General features: G+C 44.6%; 1 protein-coding gene across 4 annotated transcripts in view; it reads left to right on the forward strand.

Annotated features, from left to right (window-relative positions):
* SFMBT2 (Scm like with four mbt domains 2) overlaps nt 1–17,888 on the forward strand; it is a 116,819-nt gene that overhangs the window by 48,953 nt on the left and 49,978 nt on the right. For 3 of the 4 annotated variants that reach the window (XM_071424147.1, XM_071424149.1, XM_071424146.1), the window contains exons 5-7: nt 1,088–1,176; nt 4,298–4,544; nt 9,356–9,453. In XM_071424147.1, coding sequence (XP_071280248.1) covers nt 1,088–1,176; nt 4,298–4,544; nt 9,356–9,453 — 434 coding nt within the window. Of the gene's footprint in view, nt 1–1,086; nt 1,177–4,297; nt 4,545–9,355; nt 9,454–17,888 lie in introns of those variants that run through there. The other variant, XM_071424150.1, reaches the window with a different exon arrangement.

The raw sequence follows: 17,888 nt of genomic DNA on the forward strand, positions 1-17,888 counted from the left end.
GTGTACTTTAATTCTCCTCTACAGGCAGGTAGAATTAAAGTCGAATTTCTGGATTTTTGATTGCAGCTGCACAGTGCATTTGAAGAGGCATCTCCGTCTGTCAAGCTGAGATTTGCTGAATTACTACCTTCATGTATCCACTGATTTAAACCAGAACTGACCTGGAATATGAATCCTAGAGGCAAAATTTATATATTTCAGTTCAAATCTTATAAAACTGCCTACATGTGCTAAATTAACGCTGGTTCACAGTGTTTACCTCAGAAATTATTCTTTTTTTTTCTTTTTTTTTTTACTAAATGAAACAGAAGTTCCTGATAAGGGAAAGACTTTAAATCTTTCTTCTTGCTAGTGTATTGACTCAGCAGCTGATATATGATGTTCTCAGGGTTGATTTTTCTACTCTGTTGGAAAAACACCTGGAGTTTCTGGTTTCCTGTCAAGGAATTGAAAGTTTGCACAGCTTCTTTTTTTCCCAGAGGTCATTAGTGAACATACAGAGAGACTTTATGAATCACATCTGAGCCCAGGTGATAAGCAGGAAACGAGTGGTTACACAGGCAGTGGCCAATTCTGAATGGGAGAGATGGGGGTGATAAGCCACAATGTTGTAAATCACTGTCAGTGGCCTCAGTGGAGCAACACCTTCCCTTTTTTTGGGATTTAACTGTGTGCACAGGTTGCCCAAAGAACTGGACAACAAACCAGCTTTTTTTTCCTTGTCTGAGTTGCAGGTGAATCCAAAACTTTAGAGCTGGTAAATCCCGAGATGTTTCTGATTGAATCATAGGATGCTTTGGGTTGGAAGGAACATGAAAGATCATCTCATTCCATGCCCTGCCATGGGCAGGGACACCTTCCACTATCCCAGGGTGCTCCAAGCCCTGTCCAACCTGGCCTTGGATGCTCTCAGGGATGGGGCAGCCACAGCTTCAATGGGCACCCTGTGCCAGTGCCTCATCCCTCTAATAATGAAGAATTTGTTCTTAATAAATACACCAGGTCCACTGTGGGACACACACGTGGCAGGCAGCTGCAGTCTGTTGTGCTAAGCATTTCTTTTCTTCCCTTCCCTTCCTTTCCCCAGCAATCAAGGAGAAATACATGGACTGGACAGAGTTTCTCATCCAGGATCTGACTGGCGCCAGGACGGCCCCTGCGAATTTGCTGGAAGGTGTATGTATTAGATTGCATTCCTCCTCCTCCTCCTCCTCCTCACTGTGTGCTTGCAGTGTCTGTGTCTGCCAGCCCTGGGACCTGACCCAGCCCTGCCCCAAAATCCATGGCAGCAGTGCCTGGGCTCTGCTAGCTCTGCTTCTCACCCAGGCACGGGGAGTTAGTTTTGCCTTTTCATTCTTTAGAAAGTTGGGTGCTCAAAAGAGGCATGGAGTGTGGAGGGGATCCACAGAAGGGAGAGCTCAGCCCTCCAGTGCCCCATTAGATCCATCAAACTGCTGAGCTGAGCTGCCAGTCCATCTCTGCCCCATCCCTGGAAGTGTTCAGGGCCAGGCTGGATGGGGCTTGGAGCTGTCTGGTGTAGTGCAAGGTGTCCCTGCCCATGGCATGGGGTTGGAACTGGGTGATCTTTAAGGTCCCTTCCAACCCAAACCATTCTGTGACTCTGTGGCACAGGTTGGAGAGGGGGTTTAGTAGGTTGATGGGGAGCACTGTTGGGTTTATCTTTATATGGGCACTGCTCCTCAAGGACATTCCCTCCCCCTAAATCCAGCAGTCACATTTAGCGGGGAAGTTGTTGGGTGAGGTGGCCTCAGAAGAGCAGAAGGGTTCATTTTTTAGATGCTCCCAGAGCCCAGTCTGTGCAGCAAATCCATGGGGTGGCTTGCACCTGGGACAGCCTCAGGTCCTGGACAAAAACCCCACAGCTTCACCTTGAAACCACTTTTGCATCAGGGCCTGCTCTGCTCTGCTGTGGGTGCTTTGGAGAGGAGACAGATGCTCCTGCAGGAGCCCCTCATTCTTTGTCCCTCTGTTCAGGCTGAGAGCAGGGCCATAAAGGAATTTGTCAAAGTGCTCATGTTGGCTTTTGGGAAGCCAGTGTCCATCCAGCACCATTTTTGGTCATTTTGTCCCTGTTTACTCCTACCATCCACAGCTGCATCCTTTTTCCACGTGCCCGAGCAGTATGGATGGACCTGGCAGGGATAATTCATATTGTACCATTAGGGTTTTTTCCCCCCAGCCTGAGGGAAGAACAGCCCTGCAGCCCCCAAACAATCCCCATCCTGCTGCATCCCCATTCCTGGACAACTCCAGGGTGGCACATGCAGAAATCTGGTGGTGTCCAGCCCCCATCCCTGGTGTGTGCCAAACCTCCCCTTTCTGCAGGCAGGGGAGAGAGGCAGAAAAGCAGAGAGAGAAAACACTGAGTTGGCTCAAAGCAGTTTCTGACCCTTCCCTGGTGTTTTATGTGCTCAGTGCTGTCTGTGTCCTGCAATGTATGTTGGCCCCTGTTGACAGATTTGCTGTTCATGAGTGCTGCAGATTGTTGTTAGGCTGTTAAATCAATATGTAGTGCTACTTTTTAAATCCTTTTTTTTTATTTTTTTTTATTTTTACGTGCCAGCTACGCATGTAAAGGGTTCTTGCATGATGGTAAATGTTAATATTTCATGCAAGCTGATTATTAATCCTAGCCATTCAGTTCTCATGGGGTAAGTGACAGCCCATTGGCTTAAAATTTAGCACACAAATCAGGGAAGCAATATTCACTTTGATACAGCCAGGGATTTATTATAATAAGTTAAATCATTACACCATCCTTTCATATTAAAGAATATTTGGTTGCAAGCAGTTGTATGAGAGGGGAAAAATCCACATTAAAGTGGATTTCTGTTGTATTATTAAATTCTGACACTGCATTTTGCCATGAAATAATATTTGAAGAGATTATACAGACGCTTGCAGCTTGCACTGTAGAAAAGTAGCTTATTATGGCAAATATATTGTTCTGAGAAATATCTGTTAATCATAAATTTGTTTAAAGTTGTACATGTGATAAGCTTTTTGTTAATTTTAATTCCATTTTTTTACCATATTCTCATGCTCTTTCCTTCTTTTTTGGATTAAGAGAGATGTATGAAAATCGATTGCATCTCAAAATTTCAATATTTTCAATATTCAGTAGGAAAAATAACTTTTTGAAAAATAAGGCTTTCTCCTTGTTTTGTTTTGTAGCACTACTAGAAAGAACCATCCTGGACTGAGTCTTGATTTACAGAATTAATATTTTAAAAAGTAATGTGAGATGTTTATATGGTTTAATTAAGTAAAAGTGGGACTAACACACAGGAAAAAAATAAGTCTTTGTTTTCAATGTATTTTGCCTTTGCTTAGCATCTCCTTTGGGGACCGGTGCTTCCAAGTCTTGGGGTCATTTTAATGCTGCTCTTAAAACCCCGGAAACTGAGACATTGCATAAGAATTCAAACTTGTATTTAATAAAAAAATAAGAAATCTAGCCATTATGTTAAAGCTTGAGAACACAGAGATGCTCACAGTCACAAAACAAAACCAAAGCCCCAAAGGGGTTGTTCTGCAGAGCATCTCATTGTTTTTTAATGCCTGAGCTTGCAGGTGGAAAGTTACACACGTGTGTAAATAGCTGCAGAACTGGATCCCAGAAAATAACCATGTGGAAGCAAATAACCTCAGTCACTGGGATTTCTTGGGCATGGTGGCTTGACCCAACAAATCCTGTGTGCCTTGGGCTTGGCTCCAAACCTGCTGGGGGCTTTGAGCTTTGGAATAACCCCCACAGACTCCTGCATCCGTGGCTGGGGGGGATAATTTGCTCTCCATGCCAGTAGGAATAAGATAAAGCTGATCTTTGGTGAAAGAGATCAGTACACAGAGTGAAATTTCTGGGTCGTGTACAAAGTAGTCACCTTTTAGGTAAATACTAGGGTCCAGTCCTGTGGTTGGTTCTTATCAGCTGCAATCAATGAGAATTTGTTTAAAATCCTTCAGTACAACTGGGCTTTGAGTAGTTCAGGAGCATCCTAAATGGATGTGCCTCACGAGCTGTTCCACCTTTATTATTCTTTTTTTGTTGTTGTTGTTGATGATGTCGGTTGAGAAATTAGCACAACTGTTGTTTTCTGTTTTACTTCTGAATTTGCACTTGGAAGACATTGGGTAAAATAGAAGAAGAACAGACTGTTTGCTGATCGCTTGGATGATGGTGTGAAAAACAAAAATAATCTTCTGCTGTCATCTGTTTCCTTGAGAAGTCTTCAAATAAAGTTTAAAATAAGGAGTTTTGCTTCTATTCAAACAGCCTCTGCGAGGAAAAAACCCTGTAGACCTCATTACAGTTGATTCCTTAATAGAGCTGCAGGATTCCCAGAATCCCTTTCAGTACTGGATAGTTAGTGTGGTTGAAAATGTTGGAGGAAGATTACGCCTTCGCTATGTGGGATTGGAGGAGACTGAATCCTATGACCAGTGGTTGTTTTACTTGGATTGCAGACTTCGACCAGTCGGTTGGTGTCAAGAGAATAAATACAGAATGGACCCACCTGCAGGTAAGGAACCTCCTTGAAATACTGTCTCCCTTCGTGGGTGTTCAGTGATGTTTTGAGATGCTTTGTCCTTTTCCAGCGTTCACATTGCTTTGTCAGTAGTTTCTGGCTGTGGCACAGATGGGAGGCGAGGTCCATCTAATTTGGGTTCAGAACTGTATTGTTAATTAAAGAAATTCAGCTGAAGTCTTTGTGAGTCTGTCGGACCGTATGAAGCACCAGGACATCACAGCTTGGAGATGAGGTGTCTTTAGGGTTTGAAAGTCTTTAGGGTTGAGTTTAGTGTTCAAACCAGCTTGAATGGAAAGGGATTGGGACTGCAGTTCAGCCAGTCTGGGGTCACAGATTGATCCACCTTCTCCTGTGCAGGTGAACAATGTGGCCAGGTCTGTGCCTCATTTTCTTTCTGCTGTGGGTGTTAAGTTTTTCCGTGAGTATTAAGTTCCCCTCCTCTGGGAAGGTGTTTCTGATGTGGCTTCTGTCCCTCACACCCAGTGAGGAGAGTTGACCCCGACATGTTCAATTCTCATGTTCACAGTTTGTCTGGGACTTGGGTCTTGAGTGCTTTTAGGAAGTGTTTTTCTTCACTGGTAGGCAGGAATCAATGTTCCCCATCACTTCTAAATTAGATGTGAGTGCTGGAGAGCATGAATATCACCCACTGTTATTTTACAGAGTCTTTGTGTTACAGAGAAACAATTTTTTCAGTGACCATCTCTGAGCCCTCTTGGCCTGTATAGGTTTGGGGAATATAGAAATGGCCCAGAGGAGATTTGTGCTTCCTCTTTGTTCATTCCATTTGCTTGCTACTCTTTCCTCCTTTTATCCAGTTGTGGAATCCTTCTCTGTGGATTCCCCACCCCTCATGCCTTTCTTTTCATTTTTTTTCAGTTGTCTTTAAACTTGTTACTAGATTCTTTATTTGCTGGAGTTGTTTACTTTTCTTCTCCCCTCTCCTTGATTTAACTTTTAAAATTTCTGTCTCTTGTTCTTACCTGTTTTCACCTGATAGCTGTTCCCTCTAATTTCTCAGGTTATTCACTTTTTAGTCAACATTATTATTAATGGATTCAATGCCCAAATCTTCTTCCTCACTTAAATAGGTCTTCATTACTTTACATCTCCTGAAGTTGAGCCTTGTAGGATTTTGCTGTGAAAAGACCCTTCAGGTCTGAACTCTTCTGTTTTTGCCCAAATCCTCTCCTGATCACTGTTTCTGGGGTCTTTCATTGATCCCCCCTTGTGACCCAGCTCTGTACTGCAGGGAGTAGCCAGGCAGGAGTGGAAATTTGAGGAGTTTCTGGAGCCAGGAATTCTGGTTGTTCCTCTCCTGGTCATTTGATGTCCACCTAACACGGAGTCACAGAATCATCAAGATTGGAAAAAAACCTTCAAGATCTTCCTGTCCAACCATCCAACGTGTCCATGAGGCACCATGAATTAATAAAATGTGTGAGATATTAACTGAGAGGAAGAAGACAAAAAACCCTAAGTGGCTGATCTTATGGGATATGCTTCAAATTAAAGTCTCTGCAAAAGGAATCTTGGAGCAGTCAGGGAAGCAGTAATGAGTTGTGGGGATGAGATGCTGGCAGCAGAGAGCTCTAAAGTAACTCAGGGATGAGGCTGTCAAACTATAAACTCAAAAAATGAAGTTTCCTAAGGACCTGAGGCCTGGAGACTCTGTCAGGGGTATATCCCCTGGTGACTTCTTTAGGGAAGAGCATTTGGACTAGGCAGATGTCTGTTGTGTGAAAGATCCAGTGTGGACCTTCTGAGAGAGATTCTGTGGGCAGTACCTTGTTTTTTTACACATCAGGGATTAGATTCACCTGCCATGGGGCAGGCATCTAAAGACAGTTCTGCATGAGAAGTCTCTTTCTCTTTATATTGGGTAGGGAAAAGAGGGTGCTAAGACACCTAACATAGGTAAGATGACATGACATCTTTTTAAGCCTGTTTTTTTTCACTCACGGGGGTTTAAAGCAATGAACACACACCTGGTTGTCCTAAATTTTGAACATCTGAAGCCAGTTAAGCCTTGATTGATAAAGGGAACAGCCTTGGACTGTGAATCAAATCTGTTATCAATCTCCTTTGAGGAGATGCTGAGGACATGCAGCTGCTCCCAAAGCAGGCTGTGTGTCCCCTTGCTATCAAACAAGGGTGTTTTTATACATCACTGCTGCAGCTTGTGACAGTGCTTTGCCTACCCTGAACTAGGATTCTACATACCCACCCTGTGCTTTATTTCCCTCTGTGTCTGGGGTGTGGCTTTGCCCTGTTGATCCACCTCTGGCACCTGCCAGGTTTCCAGGTCAGTCTTTCAGGATGCAGAGCATCTCAGATAAAGGAGATCCCATGGACCCAAACAATATTTTGGATGGAGGGGTCTCTTTCCTGAAGCCACCCACATCCTAACACCCACTTAATGTGGAAGAGGGTCCTCAGGGGCTTGGAACTAGATGATGTCTAAGGTCCATTCCAACCCAAACCATTCAGTGATTCTATGAAACAGCATCTCAGCTGTCTCCCTCAAATGGACTCTGTATATCTCATATCTCACAAGCCCATTTAACTGAAGCAAAGGGGTTATAGCTTATTTTTCTCTTCAGATGTACATCTGAGTTTGGAATAAGTCTCCTTGCTAGTGGAAATTGGCACAGGCTGCTTGACACAGAGCCACCGATGGCCTGAGCTCAGCTGTTTATGCAGGACAAGATCATCCTGTTTCATGCCACTTTCTATTTAAAGACAAATTGCCAGTCATTTTAATTGCTCACTGCTTGTGAACCCTAATACAAATTGACACAGTGCACTTTGTTCAATTACCTGGAGCCCTGACACTTAAATAAAATGCTTTATGCTCTTTTAACCGTGCAATTTAGTGTCCATACACTTGCCCAGCATAAGCGAGATGCCACTAATTAAATGTGCATATTCCTTGCTGGTCCTTGAAACCACTGGAGGTGCCTCTCTATCTTGAATTTTGTTGGCAATGCCCAGAGAATTTGCTGTTTGTTTTCACTGATTTTGGCCAAAGTTGCCCAAAACTTGGCCAGAGTTGCCCAAAATGCCAGTTTCATCTTTCCTGTGCTTCACTGACATCACAATAGAAAATGAGTGTCTGTTTCCAGCAGGGAAGCATCAGGCAGAGTTTTTCTGAACTCAGACCTGAAAAACCAGGCTGGTTGCAGCATGGGGCAAAATCATGTTGTGTTAAGTATTTCCCTGTAAATTAAACCAAAAAAGAAAGAAACGAGTCATCCCCCTCCCTGAACTTCATGCTGATCAGAATTCCTGCAAGCAAGGGAGAAGTGGGGCAACAAAACTATAAAATAATGAACAATTAGATAAAGAGTGCACTTCTTAACACTTGTGCCCGCTGCACACATTGTAAACAAAGATTTGAAATCTATATTCCCATTAATAACCAGACAGCTGAGGAATTAAAAATACTGCCCTGAAAGGTTAACATTCCCCTTCAAGTGTGTTTAAATTCATATGCATATCCTTGATGTCTGTTCTGAAGTAGTGAGATTTGATATAGTGGAAGTATAAATACATCCACTTCAGTGAGTGATTCTGCAAATCCTCCTTTGATAAGGTCTTAAATCTGTTGAGTTCAGAGCATAAAATTCTCTTGTACCATCAGTGCTAGGTGGAAACAGTGCTTGCCAATTCCTTTTTTTTTTTTACACATATTTTTTATTCCCTCTTTCAGAATTGTAAGATACAGCAGTAAATCTTCTGCTAGGTAGTAAATATATATGGTTATTAGATGTACAGGATTTAAATGCAAATTGGGCCAAATTGAACCTTGATGTGAATGAGGGGAGGCAGACTGGCCAAAGAAAAGCTCCACACTCTTCACTCTGTATCAAGGTTCGAGTTTATTACTGAGCACATGTTCATTTCCATTTTAATAATTGTTGCAATCTATCTCCCTATCTTCTCTCTTTGAGGCCTTGATATGAATGTTCTGCAATAACTTGTTACGTGCAAGATAACAATGTGTTTTCTAGGGCAGGAGTAAATCCAGTATAATGTTCCTCATCACAGCATTGTTTCCTACATTGTTCCCTTTGATGATTCATAGGCATTTCACTGCACTGAACCATAAAGGGCTTGTTAATATCATGATTTAATAATATTAAACCTGTGTAAAGAAACTCACTGCAAGCAATGTGAAGCTGCACAAAGATGTTGCCTAAAAGTATAATGATGAAAATTCATAAGTGTAAGTCCTTGCTCTGGTGTGATGCTCTGGTTTGAGTGTGATACCAAAAAATGTGTCTGGGTAGAGATTTAGCTGAAATGTTTCTTCCCACACCCACCCCAACCTTGCAATTAAAAAAAAAACCCAAACCCAAATGCTTTCTGATGAACAGGTGTCTTAATAATGATACTATTTGTTTTGTTCAAATATGACTGATATTGCTTGAAGACCTGAGGCTCCTCAAACTAGGAAACATCAGGTAGTTTGAGAAATGAAAATGAAAGAGTTTTTCACTATTTTCAAGTAATGAGATAATATGATTATCGTTCCTTTAGCAGAATTTGAAGGATGTGAATTTTCCTGGGTTTTACTCCAGGTTATAAAACACAATCTTTCTCCAGTGTGCCCCTGCTAGCTGCTTTTGTGTTGAATTTATCCATGCTGCACAGCTTGGAATATAGACACTGTTCATTTCACTTGCTCTGTCCATTCATATGACTTAAGAACTTTAGTCTTCCAAAAATTTCTGATCTCCAAACAGTCACCTCTTGGTTTTGTTGTTCTTTTTTTCTTTTTGTTATTGTCATCCCTGTAGATATCTATTCTCTGAAGACTATAACTGAGTGGAAATGCGCTCTGGAAAAATCCCTTAATGATGCAGCAAATTTTCCTCTTCCAATGGAAGTGTTCAAGGTAAAAGACATTTTCCTTTGCTTGTGGAACTTGTGATGAATAAATATCATGCCATGTTTAGGAGCTAATGTTAAACTTACTCTGGAAAGGCCTTTGCTATAATATATCACTGTGGAAGGTCACAAGTTGGATGTTTGTATAAAACACTTTTATGTGTGGACTTACTTCTTAGTTGGTGTTTTCTGGGGGCTGGGAGTGACCAGCAGGGATTTCTCCAATTATTTTTCCTTTGTCTTACTCTGTTAAATCTCTGCAAAGCCATCATACATAACTGAAATAGTAAGGCTGTGACCATAAAAGTTTACACAAACTGGACAGATTTCTGTGAGCCTTGCACCAAAGTTTTCACCTGATCACAAGCCACAAGGTAGAGAAACCTCCTTCAGGGAGGGACCTGTAGTGGAAGGGAGAGATGATTTTGTTCCTACATCTTCTTTTTTTAATTTTTTTTTTTATTCTCACTCTGGTGCTTCAGCCCCAAGGCCCTGCCTTTAATTTCCCGTGTAAATCTGCACTGCTGTGAGCCATGGTGGCTCCAGGTGATCCTGATTTACAGCTGTGCCTGCCTGGTTTCAGCAGTTCCATCCTGGCTGGGGTGGGATGGGCAGTGAGGGGATGCTCAGGGAGGTGTGTGAGGCACAGCAGTGCCCCCATGGCTCTGCTGTCACCTCTTGCTTGGGGACCTGCTGGGCCAGGCTGCCTTCCCCACCACCCCCAGCCTGGGGACCCTCTGGGTTCCTCCCAGCCCTTCAGCAGCACTGCACTGGGCTACTCCAGAACATCCCTGGAATTGGTGCAGCTCATGTGTGGCACTTGCTGGTGGCCTTGGCAGTGCTGGACTTGGATCTTAGAGGGCTTTTCTAAGTGAAACAATTTGATGGCTCTGTAACTGGAATAAGTCTCTTACCATGTCCCATTGTGGCTGCCACAGAACCCCAGTGCCACCTTCACCCTCCCTGCAGGGACATTCCAGCAGCTTCCCATGAGGAATCCAGGCTCCTCACCCAGCTGGGATGCACTCAAATTAGCAACATTAATTAGGGGACACTTAGCTCAATAGCCCGGGCTCATTGGCAGTGTGGGAGCTCTGCTGTGCTGGGAGGAGAGGGAAGATTGGCCTTGGGCACAGGGCTTGAGGAGCCCTGTGCTGGGATGGAAGTGGTGTGCACAGAGTTCTGGGTCTCTGCCATTCATCTCATCCAAGGCTCCCATCTGCCAACTCTATTAAAAGTTTGCATTGGCAGCTTCAAGATCAAAAATGCTTTGTGTGGGGCAGGGATTAAATCACAGAAGGGAATTTCTAATGTGTAAATTTTATTCCTGTCTGTGTGAAAGAGTGAAGAATGTTTCTGAGGAGGCTCATGAAACATCCTTTCTGAAAAATAGTTTATGACTAACAGCTGTGTTGCTGGCTCTTCCCAGTGTGCCAGACTTATACCCACTTATTTTAATTATTGCATGCAGGTCATAAATTTGAATTCATAAAATCCCAGTTGCTGTGATGTGTGCTTGGAGCTTTGGAGCTTGCAAAGCTGTTCCTCTTAGAAGACAGTACAAAACCTTGGAATGCTTGAATGGCCCAAGAGTAGAGTAACTTTGGGGCAAAATGTGGCAAAAATGTCAATGTTTAGGTCCATGATTAGGTCAGTAGGACTTCTCTGTTTATCATAATGTGGAAGGTGAGCACAAGATGAGCAAAATTCAGATTTTGGTGCTGGGAAGGCAGGAGATTGAATAAATTTTGTGTGTGTGGGCATCACTTTATTCTGCCCATTTAGGGTGAATCAACCCCATTTTGTACATCTTAATTAAGGAGAAAAAGACAAGATGTCATCTGTGCCTGTGAGCAAGTCTTCCTCTAGTAATGACTTAAACATGAGTTAAGGCTTTAGGAGACTATCTGGGAGTAAACCCAACTGATCTTGCAAAGAAAGCCAAGGATTATTTATCTGTGGGACCTTCAAGTAGAATCCCAGATGCAAGCAAAGAGTGTCATATCCAAAGGTGTCTTTTATAACTTCCTTTTAATTTTAATTTTTTAAATTTTATTTGCAATCCCAGCACAGAAGTAGTGTCTCTACACCGTGCCTGGGGCTCCTTGCTGTTGTAGCTGTTTGTTAGATGAGATAAAAAACACAAGGTTTGACAGCTGGCAACTCTTAGAGATCTTCTGGAAAGCTGAAAATGTCTACTTTGGCAGGCATGGTGACTGCACACTGAGCAGTTACATTCTGTTTTTTCCACATTTCCCTGCAGAATCCCCTGGCTGAGCAGGGTGTAGGCGTGTGCTTGCTCTTCATGAGCACGTCCCCTGGGCTGGATTGTGACTTAAATCCACGTTGTCCTTAGAGCTCTGCGTGGCTGAGGGAAGTGTCACTGTGGTGCCATCCAGCTGTCCCCAGGAGGTGGCACTGGCAGAGCAGAGCCGCGTTTGCAGGGTGAGAAGCAGCTGCTCTCAGGGGTCTGTCAGCCCATTGCTGCTGTGGCACTCCTCACTTTTGGTGTCACAGGGTTGGGTGCTGCCTGAGAGCTCAAAAAACATGGGTTTGAGCCTGAGTTATCAATGCTCAGAAGTGTGTCAGAGCTGAGCTTGGCATGTGGTGGTCTTCAGCTGCAGCTCCAAAAACCCCTTGCAGAAGCACAGCCCTGACCCCCTCTTGGCATCCAGGGAGAGGACACCAGACCACAGGAGCTGGTTGCAAAAATCAGGAGAGAAGGCTGCAAACAGGATTTTCTTTTAATTTTTTTTTCCCTGGTGCTGTTTTACACTTGGCCATATGTTGGAAGTGTTTGTAAAATGCTTTAGGATCCTTTGAGAAAGGAACATGATGTTTAACTGTCACAAAATGCTGCTATTATGCAGCTACTAAACATAGTGTTTTGCAAACTGCACATCCTGGAATAAATTTTCCTCCTCACAAAAGCTTTTTGCAATGCACCTGCTATTTTGTCGTTCTCTGCCTTTCAGAAAACATGTTGATCCTTGAAGAAAAATAAATACAGACAGGGTTTTCAAGGATGTTTGAACGGCTTAGGAGCACAAATCCTTCCAAAAGGCCACAGCCCAAGGACATGTGTCCTTTGCTGTGTCTGCTCTGATTTCAGAGTGCTGTTGAATGCTCCCACACTTGGTTTGGTACAGGTCATAAATGATGGCTTGGGCTTCAGGTGACACCTGATAAAATGGTCAGGGCTTGTTGTGAATAAAAATGGTCAAAATGCTGCCAGGGCCCGATTTCAATTTAAGTGGAACAATTTCAGTGGTTTGCTTCAGTGCTGGCATTGCTGGTGCTCTCTAAGAGGGAACCATGCTCCAAACACAGCTCTGATACTACAAACCAGTGCATATTTTAGAGTTGCAGCCCAGCAGCTTGTGTAAGGTGAATGGGTTTCATTTCCTGGAGAGAGGCAGACAGGAGATCCTGGATATCCTCTCTGACCTCCCATTCTGCTTTCTCCAGTCTCCTGTGCCACATCTGTGGGTGCCTTGCAGATGTCATGGATCCTCACCTCACCTGTTTGAGCAGCTGAATCCTACCCAGGATTTGGGGTGCTCATCATCTTTCCATGGATTTTGCATATTGGCATCCTGTTCCCAATTCCTATGAAGTGAATCCTGATGGCTGGCTTGGATGGAACTGTTACCAGCCACATCCCTGAACCACAGCCTGAAAAACTGCTTGGAGAGCACCTAGGAGAGAGAGGTGTTAGATATCTAAGACAGGTGGAAGTTCCTGCTTTATGGCCTTTGATCCCATTCCTCTGCCCTCATCCTTTCCTGAAGTTGTTGTTTGTTCTTTCCAGCTCTAAATCTTTCTAGCAAAAACCCCTCTATATTAGGTGCAGCCTAATATATTAGGTGCAGTTCCCCTATTTCTGACTGGAGCTTCTGGATGTCTCCTGTTACCAGTTAATAGTATTAATTCATACTAAAACTAATGACATGGAAGGAATCAGTTGGGATAGATCTCTCCTAAGGAGAGAGATGGAGGGACCATCCACCACCCAGACAAGAGCTGCCCCTGAATTTCAGGACAGAGTGGTGCTTCTAGTTCTACACTCACAAGCCCGAAGACAAATATTGAACAGGACTCCTTCCTACCAAAAAAAAAGTTTTTTCTGAAAAATCCTCTTTGCCCAGGATTCTTCTCCTGGAAAGCTGAGAGGCCTGAGAGAAAAAGGAAAATGGTATTATCTCATTTGCTTCTCTTGTGTTTTGCTGCTCTGGAATGTGATTTGAAGATTGTTTATCCAACAGGAGGTTGTTTGATTGGCTTCATGTGAATTGTTTTGACTTAATGACCAGTCACAGTCAGGCTGTGTTGGACTCTGGAGAGAGAGTCATGAGATTCACTATCATTCTTTGTAGCCTTCTGTAAGTATCCTTTCTCTATTCTTTAGTATAGTTTTAGTATAGTATTCTTTCATATAATATCATAAAATAATAAATTAGCCTTCTAAGAACATGGAGTCAAATTCATTCCTTCCTGCCATGGGGGACCCCAGAAAATAACACAGAAGACAACATCTCTCAGAATTTAGTAAACATTTTGTGTGTTTCAGAGTGTTTTTTGTACTGGAAGAGTTGAAATTAGAGAAACCTGTTTCCCTGGCTTTTTAAGATTTTCTAAGCCTTCTGATGTTGACATTCTTGTAGCGAACCTTCTCACACACTTTCTGTAAATAACTCATTGGTTTGCATTCTTTCATGGAGGAGGAGAAATTTGATGGACTGTTGGTTTGTCCAGTGTCATTGGAGAGGTGGCACTGTCACCCTCCAATCCACTGTCACTCTTGGGAAACTATAAATGTTGGAGTCAGAAAATAAACTTCCCTCTTCTTCCTCATCTTGAGAGCAGCGGGGTGCGCTTGTGTTCTTTCGTGTCCCATAGTGACAGAAACCCGTAGGATTTTCAGCTCATCCTGACCTGACTCCATGAGTAGCTTTGAAGCCCAACAGGGTTTTTGTGTCTTCATCCCCCCTCAGTGGATGGGCACGTGCTGCTGCAGCAGCTTGAAAGGAACATGCCTTTGGTCTCCCTTGGAAGCCAAGCCCCAGTCCCGAGCTCCTTCATGCCCTGCTGGTTTGGCTGGCCCTGGCTCAGCACGCCGTGCTTTAATAACCCACGAGTTGTCTGCAGGCTGCCAGATTATTTATACTCCATCTGTTCTTCCTCATCTGTGGGCTCTCCAGCCCTTTTCCATGGCTGCTGGTTGCCTGGCTGGGAGACGTGCATGGGGTCTTGGTTTGGAAAGCCAGGTGTCTGCTGAGGAAGGCAGGAGCCTCCCCTGAAATGGAAAAATGTAAACCCCCTCCCTCTGAATTGTTATATATTTGAAATTAAGGGGCTCTCAGGCAAATATATGGGAGTAAGAGTAACAGTTCTTTATTAGGGAAGAAAATAAAAAGATAAAATAAACAATGCAGTAAACTAAAACAACTCTGACAGAATCAGAACTCAACCTGACACCCTGTGGGTCAGGGTGTTGGCAGCAGTCCCATTGGAATTGTGGCTCAGCCCTCCTGCAGTGTCAGGGGTGGTTCTGCTGGAGCAGGGATCCTGTAGAAGGGTGCAGTCTCTTCCTCTGAAGATCCAGTGGAAGGAGAGGCAGCTGCTGTTCCTCTGGGGAATCCAGTGGAGAAGCTGTGCTGGTGTTCCAGAATCTCCAGATTATATCCAGGTAGGAATGCTTGGCTCCTCCCTCTGGGCTCACATCTCCCAGTGGGATGCTGTAGTTCTTATCAGCCATGCAGTGACATTCAATAGCTGTTATCAGCAGATGTCTGCCCAGAGGGAGGAGTGGTTGTGGAAGAGATAAGAAAAACTGCCCCCTGAACAGAAGACAACTGCCATACAGATGGCAAATGGAATACAATCAGCTTGACAATCCAGGACACATGGCTTCTCAATCCCTCTGTTGTTCTGCTGCCTTTTGATCCACTCCTGCCTCAGCATTTATCTTTGTAAGAACCATGGGACCCCACAGAGGGAGTCAGGATGTCTCTGGTCCCAGAGGGTGAGATGGAGCCTGGTGGTACCTCTGTGAGCAGTGAACAGCTCTAACCCTCTCCAGCTCCCTCCTGACTGCCCAAGGCTGTGCAAGGATTTGGGTCGGGAGAGCAATTGGTTGGGAGGTGGGTGAAGCCAAGCCCTGTCTGAGGTGCCCCCAGGGTCTGTTTGGCAGCACCATATGAAAGTCAGGGTTGGGAGAGAAATGCTAGAGGCAGTTCAAGCCAAGCAGAGGGGAGGAGTGAGAACCAGGTCCCTCAGCCTTCCTCATCCCTCTGGCATGTGTAGTTTTCTTCACTGGGGGTCTCAGGATGGGGAGGGGTCAGCTAAAGAGCCTGGTTTAGTTGAATCACTGCATCCAGCCTTGGTGTGAGGCAGTTTGTGACATCCTGAGCTCCTGCCTTCCACATCCCTGGGCAGTGTTTTCCACTGAGAGGAGCTGATGTGCACCTACAGCAACGTCTGCTCCCATGTATGGAGTGGTGGTACCTAAAAGTCATCCATTTTAGGGCATTTTGTGAGGGCATGTGGTGATAGGGCTTAAAACTGAAAAAGGGAAGGTTTAGGTCAGATATTAGCATGAAATTCTTTATTCCTAATAGAGGGTTGGTGAGGTCTTGGCACGGGTTGCCCAGAAGTTATAGCTGCCTCATCCGTGGAAGTGTCCCAGGCCAGGTGTGATGGGGCTTGGATCAGCCTGGGATAGTGGAAGGTGTTGTGGCAGAGGCTCTGGAATGAGATAATCACTAATGTCTCTTCCAACCCAAACCATTTCATGAGTCTACTGCTGTATGATCTAAAGGTGAATTAATGTCCTCAAAGAAAGCAAAAGCAGCTGTGGTCTGCAGCTGTTTTCCAGGATGGTTGCATCTCACAGTGTGCATTGAATGGGCTCTTGATCCTCTCTGCTCTCACAAATTCCTGTTGATTTCTCAGTAACAATTCCTGCCATGATGTTACCGTGGGCAGCCTCAGTCCCTCCTCACAGTTGAGGCTCTGTGTGTTGAGGGGGTGTGAGCAGAGACACTGCTGGTTTCACTCTGAGCACTCCAGTAGCTGTTCCCACCTGTGCCACCCTTTCTGTGTGACTTTACCCTCCATGAAATGGGACCTGGGCGTGTAACACAACCGAGTCTCACCGACGCTTGTGAAAATCTGTGGCTCTGAGATGCTAAAAAACCCAAACCAAACTGTCCTGGTTTAGGGCACATTTGGGAGAAAACCTCCAAAGGGGGCCCCTCCAGAAAGCAAATCCACATGGCCCCTCCCCGCACTGGTTCAGGAAGGATTCCTTGGAGAGAAGTGGAAAGAACCTGTTTATTTAACAGGCACAGCACCCCCAGCACACAAAATGAGCAATACCAGATGACAACACTCTTCCACCGCTCTGAAAAAGATGGCAAATTCAGAAAGTCTCTCTTGGAGGTGGTCGCTCTGCTATCAGTCCCTTTGGCACTGGGGCAGCTGCTGCAGCCACAAGGTGCAAACTCTTGGTGTTCCCAGGTCCCAGTCTGCAGCAGGTGGGAATGGTTCCAAAAAAGGGAAAGGAAAAACAGTCCAGGGAAAAATTTGGACTGCTTAGCTAAACTAACTAATGAGCAGAAGCAAAAGGCAAGAGCAAAGCAGAAGCAAGAGCAAAGCGAAAGGCCAAGCAAAAACCAAAAGCAGCACTATGTACTGCCCTGTCTGTGTCCCACCAGCTGTGGGGCAGTGGCTGATAACAAAACCAAAACAAAACTTTCACTCTTCAGAGCCACTCTTGAAGGCACAGAACACAGTATCCAGCATAAACAGAACACACAAATGGGGGATACAGCATCATAACGTCACCCTAGGACACAAACACACCAAAAAAACCCCCAAGTGGATGAATATCCATCTCTTTTACCTCTGCCCATGCTTCCAGTGGCCAGGCAGAGCCAAGCAGGCGCTGTGTGGGAGGGGATCTTTGCCCTAATGCCATCTGCCTTGGCCCGAGCCATACGGAGAAGGTGTGCTTGGATTTCGACTGGCTACTCTGCAATGTTGCTGTTTCTATGGCAACTCTTTTTTATTCAACAAGAGGAGCTTAAAATCCGTAGGGCTAAATCCAATCCTCGGCAGAAGCATCTGCAGTTTTTCAAGGGGCTCTTCAGTAGGTGCAGTTTGTAGCTGGCTCTCGTTGCTTCAGGGTTGTGGTGTCTCCAAAACGTCCTCCCAGCGCCCTTTCCTCATCATCCCACCCCACATCTCTACATTCTGGTCTTCCTCTGATGGCCCTTGTCAGAACAAGGGGACAGTTTGCACGTGTTGGGTCTTACAGGGATTTCTGTCTCCCTGCAGAGAGTGCACCTTCAGGGAAAATTGCTCTGTGTTCAGCAGAGTAAGTTGGTGAATCACAGACAAGACTGATTCATCTGCAAATAACACAGAGGGTTGCATTGG

The sequence above is a fragment of the Agelaius tricolor genome, unplaced genomic scaffold (assembly GCF_023055355.1).
Source record: "Agelaius tricolor isolate 1412-34295 unplaced genomic scaffold, bAgeTri1.0.p SCAF_3, whole genome shotgun sequence".
NCBI classification, from domain to species: domain Eukaryota; kingdom Metazoa; phylum Chordata; class Aves; order Passeriformes; family Icteridae; genus Agelaius; species Agelaius tricolor.